At 34.9% G+C, this 12,680-nt stretch overlaps 1 protein-coding gene across 1 annotated transcript; it reads left to right on the top strand.

Annotated features, from left to right (window-relative positions):
* Positions 1-8,129: 8,129 nt before the first annotated feature.
* LOC111884863 (uncharacterized) lies at positions 8,130-12,654 on the top strand. The gene is made up of 9 exons (XM_023881160.2): positions 8,130-8,150; positions 9,619-9,685; positions 9,817-10,025; positions 10,141-10,495; positions 10,586-10,884; positions 10,976-11,624; positions 11,717-11,935; positions 12,024-12,142; positions 12,259-12,654. Exons 1-9 carry the CDS (start codon positions 8,130-8,132, stop codon positions 12,652-12,654), a joined length of 2,334 nt encoding a protein of 777 aa, XP_023736928.2.
* Positions 12,655-12,680: the final 26 nt, after the last annotated feature.

Raw genomic sequence — 12,680 nt, 5'->3', positions numbered from 1 at the left:
CCAAGAACATTATGAAGAACATCATCTTTTCACTCTTAAATCTTGCCACATATTTGGTACTATCTATTTTTATTTTAGTTTCTTGAGTTTCTTGAGTTTTAGGGATTTGGATAATGCCATATATTGTAATTATCCTTTAAATGTTTAAATTTGATAATTAAAGATTTTGATTTATCCCATCCCATAATTTCGAAATCTAGGGGATTTAAGGGATTAGATTAAATTAATTGTTTAATTTAAAAGATATCCTTACCAAAATAAAAGATAATTGTCACATTAATTAGATAATCATTTCCTTACGTGATAAACTTGATTTATTTGAATTATTTGATAGATTATCTTGCAAGAAATTGAATTAGGTCATATTTAGATAATTACTAATTAATTGGTTAATTATTATTATTTGTAATTTGATCTAGAATGTTCTTGCTTATGTTTTGAAAAGTTTCAAAACTTGCCCTCAAGTTTTGGAATTTAAATTGTTTGATTAAAAGGTTTAATTTTGAAAATGTCTAAATTCTAAAACGCTAATTTTGAAAAGTTCAAATTACACCCTTATGGTTTTATTAAATTAATTAAGTGTATGATTAAAAGAGATTTAATAAATCCATAATGAAATGGTTTATATTTAATTAAATTAAAAGTGTAATTTATAAAATTAAACCACCAAGTATTTTAAAAGTGTAAAATACACCCTTATACTATGTATAACATTAAAAGTCTAATATTATATATGTATAACTTAAATGCTAGTCTTACCGTTAGTAGGCCTCATTCACGAAGCCGATCTATAAGGGGGGTATAAGGTTATGGCCTATAAAATGGTTGTTTAATGGGTGTCCACTCTCACCCACCGCTTCCTTGATTGGTGGAGGGTCGTTAGCCGAACGGGTAGGATAGGACAAACCCTTTCCATTAAAAGTATAAAGTAACTAATTTTTTTTTACAAAATTCGCAATCTTAGTTACTTTAGGCAAAAGTGAATTGATGCGATTCCATGAAATTACACTTTGTGCCCTTGCGAAGACGTTAGTGGAGCGCGTGTGGTTAACCGACACACTAAATGGTTCTAAGCAAAGGTAGCAAAGGGTGACTCAATGTTTGTCATAGTTCGGTGGAGCGTTTATGGTTAACCGGCACATTGAATAGGTGATTGTAACATTGGGGGGCACCATGTAAGTTTGCATGGTTATTCACACCCTGTTTTGTGATCCTCGGCATCCCAGTCACAAATCGAGGGGCATATCGAGATTTAAACATGCCATTGAAATGTTCAATGAATCTCAAAAGATTTAGGAATTTTCAATAGATTTAAAACTTAATTTTTTTTTTCGTTTTTCATGGTGGAAATTGGTAAATCGTCGTTTACCTACCTTCAAATATTCTACAACTGGATTACGGCATGCCTTTTCTAGGTTGTAGAGTATTGTGTTGGATCCTAGCCTCGATGTTTCATTTGGGTGTCACATCGAGGATTCTAATCAACTTAACTTGAATTTTCTCCCATTTTGTAGATGTCAAAGTATGACAACTATGGTCTTCCCAAACTCCATGGAGCAAGCTTTCCAAATGAAGATGGTGATCCACGATTCGATCGGGGAACAAGAGATCATGCTTCACTTCCTCCACCTCCTCCAATTATTCTCCGTAACCCACAAGTTCGAAGGCTTGAAAAGTTCAAGCTCACCCAAGCCCTTTTGGCAAGTAAACATGGGAAACCTATGTGTGTACACGTCTTAGAGATGAAGTCACACATCGATAGGTTAAGGATGTTGGGTGTCGAGATTTCAGGCGAGTTGGCTGTTGATTGGGTTCTTCAGTCACTTCCTGAATCATATAGTGAGTTCGTTAGAGAGTACTATATGATGCATCACGACGTGACCCTCATTGATCTCACCTATTTGCTTATAGTTGTTGAATCAACAATGATTTAGCGTGTTGGTCAAGAAAATTTGTTTGGTGAGTCAAACTCCCAAACTGCAATGGGCACTGGCAACATCGGAAGTCTAGAAAGAACTAAGTCTATGATTGTCCGATGTGTTGTGCCAAAGGAGTCCATTTGCTTTTATTGCCAAGAGAAGGGGCATTGGAGACAAAGCTGCCCTAACTACCTGAGAAATCTAAGAGATGGGAGAGTCAAAATGCTTGGCTCTAGTTCAGGTAAAATCCATTAACTAACTCTTTTAAGTTACTATTCTAGATTCTTAATACATGATGTAATAAGATTACATTTTGATTTTTTATAGGATCGAAGAAAAGAGAAGAAGCTTAAGGGAAGAAGTGAGCTGAATCTAATCGTGAAGAAATGGATTTCGATCGCATTGCTTGAAGATTAGAATTTTGAGCTACTACATGGAGTTAGAATAGATTGCTATGAAATATGTATTAACATAGTTTTCAATTGAATTGAATTGTAAGGACAAATTTTTCTGCAATAAAATAAATTTTGATTTTATATTATTTATTTATCCTTGCAATGGCGTGTATGAAAAATTGATGTTTGAATGTTTCAGTTATTAGCAATAATGGATTATGTTATTTGTGGAAATGTCAAGAATTTACCAAATAGGGAGAGTTTCTCATCGCCCAAGTTTCAATTGGACAGAAACTTGGAATCATACAACTTGGTTGCGTGATGAATGAGAGACTCCATATTTTGGAAATTAGACTAATTCTTTGACAAAGTGACAAGTGAAGGACTAGGAGATCGAGCACACTAGGTTGTGTGTTGATCAAGTCCACCACAAGAGTGACAAAGATATTCGTCATGATTTACTAAAGTTTAGTAAATATGATTATACTTATAAGATTAAGTGTAATTATGAGTTGATTGAAAGAGTTCCAATGAATAGCAATACGAATAAGAAGAATCAAGAAGGCAGAAAGATAAAAGTTTCTCCATTCTAAGAAAAAGGGAGAGTATCTTTTATTGTGTTAAGTCTTAATGATTAAGAACCATATCTCAATTGATCCTCTAAATGAATCTTAGTACAATTTTATGTCTGAGAAGAGGAATCAAGAATTGAATAAATGGTTAAATCAAGAAGTCAATCATACTTCGTTCCAAAAACAAGTCTTAGAGTTAATATTGTGACATTGAGTGACAAGTCTTAAGAAGGTTTATAACATTCATCAAATGTGGAAAGTTGTGATGTCTTGGATAAGACAAAGACCAACTAGGACCAATTTTGTGAAGTGTTTTGTCTTGATAAAAGCTACACTAACTCTTGAATATTTGTTTGTCGAGAAATGTTTATTGACAAGAGAATCTTATATGTCAAGGAGTCAGTGGGAGTCTTAATGGTGTTGAAAAGTTCAAGAACTAATCAAGAATAAACCTTATCGATCATCACTAGCACACGACTTGAGGTTCACAACCTATCGTGTTGACACTATCTTGTTTCTATGCCGTTCCAATTGAGTTAATAATGCATGTGAGTTCTATGAGTTCTCATTTGAACGCATAAAAGGCAAGCACCTTGATCAATGAAAAGTACATTGATAGGAAATGATGAGATGCTTAGCTACTTGGAAGACATGGTGGGCACTCATGTTACCATAAGGCAAGAAATCAAGATTAAGAAAGTTCGGTCCATATGAGTTTGGATTTGTCGCAAACTTTGATTTTGACAAATTCGCATGGATAGGAACACATACACCATTAAAATCTAAGTGTCATAAGATTCACTCCTTCATGAAAATGATTGTGAGGAAGTGCTTTCACTAAGAGAGATTTTAAGAAGATAGTGATTGTGAAAATTGTATTCTCGAATTCGATTATGGTTACGGTATCCCTTTCCATGATTCGAATTGTGAGATTTGGCAATTAGTATGAATTGTTTAGACACACATATGAGCTATCTAAGGCAAAGGTTTAAAAGTTTGAGAAGCTTAGATAAAGGATTATCAAAGCATTAGGTATTAGAAATATGAACTTAAGAAATTCAATAGGTATTGTTTTCTGGAAGTTAAGTTGTTTTCTGAATACATGTCAAAGCTAGTGGGAGCATAAGTGTTATGCTTATATGATAATAATCATCATGATAGTGGGAGCATAAATGTTATGCTTGTATGATTATTATGGCAAGTATTGCAAGTTAGCAATATTAATTATAGAAAACAAGAGTTATACTTTGCAAAGTTGTAAGGGTTGAAAAGTTGTTTTGCTATAATTAAGGGAGAGAATATTATGCTTCATTTCAAATCTAAAGGCTTAGGTTGTGGAATGTTAACAAATTTGGTCAAGGATACATAGTGCGTTCTCAAAATTTCGATTATAATTATGGCATCCCTCTTCATAATTCGAATTATAAGAACATGACACATAAGATATTATGGCAAAAGATTGATAAAGTATCGTATCTTTATGTAAGACATTATGCATCGTGTCCCATACGCTTCGGGTATAGGATCGATTGCAAATGCTATAATATTTGACCATTCTAAAAATTTCCAAATGTCTAGCGCATTAAGAGGGAAAAAGGACAAGAATCGGTTTTGACTAAGATAATTAAACAACCATCAAAAGACGGTCCAAAGCTCGCTGATGATTGGTCGCTTGTGAGTAGTTGGAAGTATGGTATTGGATGGACCATATCGACATTATTATGAATAGATAAGATTCTATTAAGAATGAGTTGTCATATGGAAAATATGGAAATGTTTCCATATTGGGAGCTGATTATTGAGAATCTATGTCTAGCTTAGAAACTTTTATGCAAGAAGGATGTTCAAAGGAATGTACTTTGAGTGAGAGACATCATATCTATAGAATTGTTTCTGATAGAGATTGGCCAAGTCTTGATGATTTTGAGTTATGACTTTACGAAAGGATCATTGCATAAAATGTTAGAATCTAGCATATTCTATAAGTGGCAAGAATTTGATATTCTTACACTTGTGATAAGGATTGGGAGTTGTGAAATGAGTATGATTGGAAATGTGTTCATTTGATATGTTTCACAAAGTAAGGACCATAAGTAAACATTGTGTGCATGCTGAGAGCATGGGACAAGTGTAGTAATAATTCAAGAAAGAAGTTGATTACCCGAAACAACAAATAATGAGTAATCAATATGGTGATTAAATAAAATGTTTTATTTATACCCAAAGTTTGGGGCCATATGGGATTAGTATTATTCTTGTGTTTCACTTTGCATGTTTTGACTTCCTGAATAATTAAATTGGTTCAGAACAATCAAAATTATTCGAACGGACCACAGTCGTTCATATGTTGGAAGTAGGTATGAATGAAGACTGTCGTGAATTGGTGTGTGGATTGTCTAAAGTGTATTAGACATAAGCAAATGTTTGTTGCAACGTTCATGAGTGCTTATGAATATGATTTGAGCATTGGATTAAACCCACGCTCACTTGGATCACTTCATGGATTTTATCACGAGTGATTGGTGAGACGATAATATCTTATATTCTTGAAACCGAGATGTGTGAGTTGTATCTTGCGAGTCGGTTACACATTGATAATATGTAAACGCACCAGTAACTTGGTGTTATAAAACATATTGTTGTGTGTGATTTGGTAAGTGAGTGCAAGCAAGCATTGAATCAAAGTTTATCTGTTCCTTTTATCCAAAGTAGGATAAAAGTGATATCTGTGGGCCCCTCGATGATTTGGTGATGGCACATAAGCGCTTGGCCAAGCCGAGACTAATTTGATGTGTTCAATTGTAGTTTGTTGTCAGTTGTCATAAATCGGAAATCGGGAAACAGAACATAGACTAAAAGAATGACCAAAATCCATGTCTCAAGTCTATACGATATCTAGAATGGAGGAATATATGATCCCTTATCTAAAGGACACGCTTCTGATAGGATCAGAGTTGACAACGGTTTTTGAAAGCTACGATTGCGGATCAGGATCTGAAGTCATACGCAGAATAGTTATTAGACTTATCCAAGTGGGAGACTGTTGGATTAGTGTCTAAGTCCATAACTATTTTGGCATGTACTTGACCCGATTGTGCATGGTCCTTTTGGTTTGCCTTCACACTGGTGACTAGACATGATGATTGTTGAGGAGAGAGGTTGGTATATTGTTAAGAATAATAAATTAGGGTATAAATATGATTTGTTAATATATTATATGAATAATATATTAATTTCGAATCATATTATTAATTAGTATTTAATCAGAAATTAATTTAGAATTAATTTTGGGATTAAAGGAACCGACTGAAAGTGCATGGGCTATTTTGTAATTATTCAATAGTTGAGGATTTGGGCCATTGGATCACCTTTATTAAGGCTTGAACAAAAATCCTAGAAGGATCTAGGAGTTTTCGTCCAAGGGCTTAAGGAAAGGAGTCCATGGACTTGCTTAGGCCCTAAGCTAAGGGATTAGGGTTTACACCTTGAAACCCTAGTTAGCCTTAAGTATAAATAGCACCCTAAGGCACTAAGATTTCGTCCAATCCTTCGGAAACCCTAAAAAGGACGAAATCTAGGTCAAGATACCCTTTCTCTCCTCTCTCCCATATTCATCCTTTCACCTAGTGTGTTTGTGAGCCATTAGAGGTACTACACTTGTGGTACTTGCTTTCAAGAGTTGGGAAATTCAAGGAACTAGTTGTTATTGTTATATAACAACAAAAGGTATGTATTCTATTTTTATATATGAATTTCGAAAATAATAGTAGCATGCCAGTTTTCTTTTTGTGTTCATAAAGTTGTATAACTAATAGTGAAAACATAGATCCAACTCTAGGGTTGCATGCACACATAGGATTGTTTGTATAAAACCCATCAAAACCTTTTACTAAAATTGGCCACAATGTGTCTGGCACATTGTCTATGTTTAGCTTCTAGACATCTTTCCTTAACTACTTGTAATAACCCTTACAAATAACAACATCATTATGAGTAAAAAAGCATAAAAATGAAGCATAAAAAGGACCTAATACTAACCTTGTGTCCATCAGAAAGAAGGGTAGTGCCTGTACAAATACCACCATTAATGTCATCCATAAGCAAATCTATGAACCACTTCCATGTTTTTTTATTCTCAACACAAACCACAACCCATGTTATAGGGTAGATGTGGTTATTTGCATCTCTCCCAACCGCTAAAAGAACTTCTCCTCTAACTTTACCATTTAAAAAGCAACCATTAAGCCCAATTACAAGCTTGCACTTTTCTAACCAACCATCCCTTACAACTTTGAAACACATATAGAACCTGGACAACAAAGTTGTGGAATCTGGCATGATGTCTACATCTAACATCACTGTAGACCCATGATTTGACCTCATAATTTCCTCACTATATGACCACAATCTCCCATAATGTTCAATCAGACTTCCTTCAATCTCTTGTAAGGCAAATATCTTTGCATTTATGCATTGCTTAACACTCACATTTATGTTGAATGTTGTTGACACTTTAGCTTTCATCTTCCTTGCACTCATTTTTGGGTTCTCTATAATTTGACTCATAAAATGTTTGTCTATCCATCTGTAAGTTACTATTGACCCAAAGTTAAGCACCCTACAACAATTATGCTCACTCACTTGAGATTTGATCTGAAAAAGTCTTTTCTTTACCCATCTAGGAGGCCCAAGGGGCAAGATGGTGACTTATTCTTTTTGCAACATTTCACTAACAATCTATTATAGTCATTTTTTCAAACCATAGATCATACCCATTAGCAACATAGTTGCTTAACATATGTTTAAGCTCAGTAGGGTTAGAAAATCGCATACCTATCATTGGTTTCATCTGATCCCATGATTGTCTGTCATCATACACATGGTACTAGGGTGGCATGTATTCATCATCTTGATCTTCACTCTTTGTAGGTTCAAAAAGGATGTTTAAAAATCTATCATGTGCAGTTTTGTTTGTTGGATATGGATAGGTAGCATCATCTTCTTCATGATCAACCGTATATGAATATTTAATAACTAAATCCTCATCTTCATCTAGGTCTTCATTTTCACTTTCACTTTCCTCAGCCTTAATCCAGTCGAAGATAGGTTCATTATGGTGATCCACATATACATTCATTCTCTTTTCATTAGCATACACCAAATCCAAAAATTCCTTGTAGTCACCCTCGTTCACCGGTGTATGGCTTCCCTAACCTAAAGACTCTTGTGGAAGGCAGAAATAAATGTCTTTGCTTGTCGTTCTGGTGAGCTTGTGAAGGAATTCCATGAACTGCTCATACCCAAATGTACTGAAGTCAACATCTTGCACGATGCGCTGTCAGAATCAAAGTAGACTAAGGGCTTGGGTGCAAACTGACCATTATAGTGGAAATCCACTACAATGACGTTCTGATCAGTGGGATTTGGTGATGATGCCATTCTACAGATTGATTGAAGGAGACAAATGATCGATGGAGAATTTTGTGCCCTAATCGAGTTTAAGGACCAAATGAGACTTCGTGGTAAAGTTTAACGAGAGGGGGACGACAAATCAGGGCCTACAAGCCACCTCATTCGCCACGTAAGATAAAAAAATACACGTAGGATCGATAAATCCTTTGAAACTGACTAAAACCGGTCATAAGGGGAACATTAATACAATTCAACAGGTTAAAGGGTTAATAAACACGAAATAAAGTTCAGTTGCCAAATATAATCAAAGGCAAAAGTACCTTACCATCTCAAATCATTATCCCAGTCTTTTTATTATCGTATATATACAAAGTTTCCGTTTATTGGTTGGAGTTCAACTCATTGTTCTAAATATGTTACATGGTTACTATTTTGTTTAAAAAAGATAAAAAGTACATTATTTGAAAAGAAAATAGATTAAATTGAGTTGTTATATCCTATGCTATCGATTGCGCGCTATAGCGGTGCTATAGCGCCGCTATAGCGTTTTGCGGTAATCGCCAACCGCTATTTTCAACTTATCGTTTTCAAATCGTGGTACCGCAATTTGCGCCGCAATTCACCGCAATTAACCGCTATTCTGATGACCGAGATAGCGCCGTTATGGGCGCTATTGTATTTTCTTGTATATTTCAATTATTTCTAATACATGTGGCCCATTTGATTCATTTGTCAACAAAAAAACACTTTTTAATGAGCCCGCTACTATGAAAAGCCCAATGAAAAACCTAATTAAAATTATTCCAAAAACATGATCGTGAGTTCGTGACTTGAATTGACCTCCTCACCGGCTCCACACACAGTGACAGCATCGACCTGCGACTTGCGAAGACGAAGAAGTAAGAAGCTTGAGCAGTTGAGCTATGACGAAGACGAAGAAGTAAGAAGCGACCTACGAATTGCGACTGCGAGGCTGCTTCTTCCGAGTTCGGCCTTCACTACTCTTCAATCGACCTCCTCACCTCCACACACAGTCCACAACATCGACTCCGACTCCCTTCCCCTTAATCGGCTTGCAAGTTCCAACTTCCTAGTTTCCAACAGCATCAAGTATGTAATTTTTCCCTTTAATGCTTTCTTTTCTAGATAGTAAAGACTAAAGAGTAGAGAAATGTAATTTCCTTTAATTCTTCCGAGTTCCAACAGCATCAACATTAGCATCGACCCACTTATGTTTAACTTATGTTTGTCAATTTAATTCTTCCGACTCCACTGCCCATTTATGTTTGTCAATTTTTCCTTTAATGCTTTATTTTCTAGATAGTAAAGAGTAGAGAATCTTATAAGATTATTCCAAAAACAGCATCAGCATTCCAATTTCATTTATGTTTGTCAATTTGTGTACTCATGTTGATGTAATCTGTTAAGATTTAGAAAATAGGAACATAAAACATTAAGTAGTTATTCTGTTAATGAATAATAATGAGTAATGACATGTGATTGTGATTTGTGAAACAGGTTTAATCAATTGTGAATTGACCAATATGGATGCTAATTCTTCACATGCTTCTGTGAATCCGCCCACCACCACCACTCCTACTACTAATACGAGATCAGATGCCAATACAACTAGTGTAAGTGCAAATAAAGATATGGCATGGGAATGGGGAGTTCAAAAGGATCCATTAAAAAAACAAAATATTTGGTGCACCTTGTGTGACAAGAGAGTATGTGGAGGGATCACAAAGTTAAAAGAACACCTCACTCATATAGGAGGAAATGTAGCTGCTTGCCCTAATGTGACTACGGAGATCACTAAGAAAGTGCTTGAATCAATGAAAGAAAAAGATAAGAAAAAAGGAAAGACAAAGAACAATAGAAATACTTAGATCAACAAGTTGTATAGACCTTTCTGAAAATGATGATGAGCAAGACGATACCCCACAGCCACAAGTTAAAAAAAGAAAGTTTGTAAGTTCTAGAAATGTACGGGGTCCTATTGATGATGTTTATAAGCCGGACCATGGAAAAGGAAACCAAACTACATTGGATAAGAATAATCCAATTAAAGAGAAGTTGAAGAAGTTAGCTTGGAAAAAGATTGCGGTTTGGGCTTATTCGGTAGGCTTACCTTTCAATGTCGTACGTGATGAAGGTTTCCAAGATGCGATCAATGCCATTGGAGAATATGGAAGAGGTAATCAATTTTGTTACCTTTCTTATTTGATTAATGTTAAGTTGTTAACATTTTTATATTTACTAGTTTTGTTAATTATATAAATGTTAGGCATGCCGGCTCCAAGTTATCATAATATGCGGGTGACATTGTTAAAGGACGTGTTAGAAGATACCCGCAAGTTTGTGGATTCGTTTCGACCACAATGGAAGAAATTTGGATGTAGCATTATGTCTGGTTTTTGGACAGATGGCAAGCATAGATCTTTGATCAATTTTTTAGTCAATTGTCCTACTGGTACAGTTTTTCTAAAGTCGATTGATGCATCAAAGCATATACATAATGTTGAATATATTGTGAAGAAGGTAAATGAGGTGATAGCAGAAGTTGGAGAGGAAAACGTTGTACAGGTAATATTTGTTTCTAATTAGTTATTAGTCATTACTTTTTAAAAAAAAATTATATCCATTTTATTAATTAAGTTCTTTTTATTTCTTATAGTTTATTACAGACAATGGTTCAAACTACAAAGCTGCAGGAAAGATTTTGGAAGAACAACATCCAAAATTATTTTGGACTCCATGTGCAGCACACTGTGTGAATCTCATTGTACAAGATATTGGGAAGAAAGAAGAAACAATCGCGACCGCTTTGAATGAAGCAAGAGCTATTGTGGTTTATATTTATAGCCATGGACGGATTCTCAATATGATGAGAAAGTTGACAAAGAATAGAGAGTTGCACAGGTCTTGTGTAACTAGATTTGCTACCCAATTTTACACCTTACAGAGTGTCCATGAGAATCGACACCATCTCCGAGTTTTGTTTGTATCTGAGCAATGGAGAAAAACTGACTTTGCAAAGAAAGCTCCTGGAAAGAGAGTTGAGAAGATAGTATCAAAGCAATCTTTTTGGGATGGCGTATATTTAGCTTGCCAAATATATGCTCCATTGGTGGATATTGTTCGTTTGGTTGACACAGAAGAAAGACCGTGCATGGGGTACATCTATGATGCGATGAGTCGAGCACAAGATCAAATAAGCAAAAATCTAAATGATGGGAATAATGACAAAAAAAGACTGGCTGGTAGAATTTTGTCTATCATTCAAACAAGATGTAATGACCAACTTCTTCATCCCTTACATGCAGGTATAAATCTTTTACTTATTAGTTATTAATTTAATTTAAAATAGTATGCAATGATTTGGTTTTAACATTTTAGTGAATAACTTAATGTACAGCTGGGTGTTTCCTTAATCCTGCAATTTTTCATGGAGATAAGTCAAAGGAATATGAGGCCAATAAACAGATTATGACCGGACTTTATGTTGCTATTGACCGTCTTGTTCCCGATGAAGATGAAAATGACACTTTGAGACAAGAATTGAATCTCTACATTGATTTAAGTGGACAATTTGGATCCCCAGCTGCTAAAAGGAGTATGACAAAAGTTGCACCGTGTAAGTATAAAAATTATAATGTAACCAAAAGTTTTTATTTATTTATTTATTTTTATTAACTTAGGAACTTTTTTGTTGTAAAATGTAGATATATGGTGGCGTTCTTATGGGATAGACACACCTATCTTACGAAAGTTTGCTATCACAGTTCTTAGTCAAACTTGTAGTGCTTCACCTTGTGAACGAAACTGGAGTACATTTGACAATGTAAGTTTTTTTACTTATTTTTAACAAGTATTTTTATAATTATAATTTATAAATGATATTAGCTAGATTGGAACTTCTAACATATTAACTAAAATATTTTAATTCTTTTGTTGCAGCTACATTCTAAGAAAAGAAATTGTCTTTTGCAACAAAAACTAAATGAACTTGTATTCATCCAATACAACATAAGGTTGCAAAAGCGCTTCATGTCTTTACAAAACAAATCTTTGGATCCTATTTTGCTACGAGATGTTGAGGAGAATGATGATTGGACAATACCAATGGAAGATGAGCTTCAAGACTTTGTGGATGGTGGTGATGACCTTCTTTGGTCAGATGTGCAAGAAGCAATGGGAGCGACTGTAGACGCTCCACCAAATATTAGGAGCAAACGAGAGAGTTATAGAGACGATGATGGTGATGATATTAATGATGTGGGGAACGATCTTGATGAAGAAGTGAATGCTTTGGATGACGTTGACTCGGAAGCCGAACCCATGCCATGCGATTAAACTATATTTGACACTTTGACAATTGA

This window comes from Lactuca sativa, chromosome 3, assembly GCF_002870075.4.
Source record: "Lactuca sativa cultivar Salinas chromosome 3, Lsat_Salinas_v11, whole genome shotgun sequence".
NCBI lineage: Eukaryota > Viridiplantae > Streptophyta > Magnoliopsida > Asterales > Asteraceae > Lactuca > Lactuca sativa.
Note: the sequence above shows the minus strand (reverse complement) of the source record. Positions and strands in the feature narration are given on the sequence as shown.

Bases quoted from the DNA above. Each gene is read 5' to 3' on its own strand.
- LOC111884863 (XM_023881160.2), top strand. From the start codon at position 8,130: ATGTCTTTGCTTGTCGTTCTG. The intron at 10,885-10,975 runs GTAATATTTGTT...TATTTCTTATAG, and splicing joins GAGAGGAAAACGTTGTACAG to TTTATTACAGACAATGGTTC. The intron at 11,936-12,023 runs GTAAGTATAAAA...TGTAAAATGTAG, and splicing joins TATGACAAAAGTTGCACCGT to ATATATGGTGGCGTTCTTAT.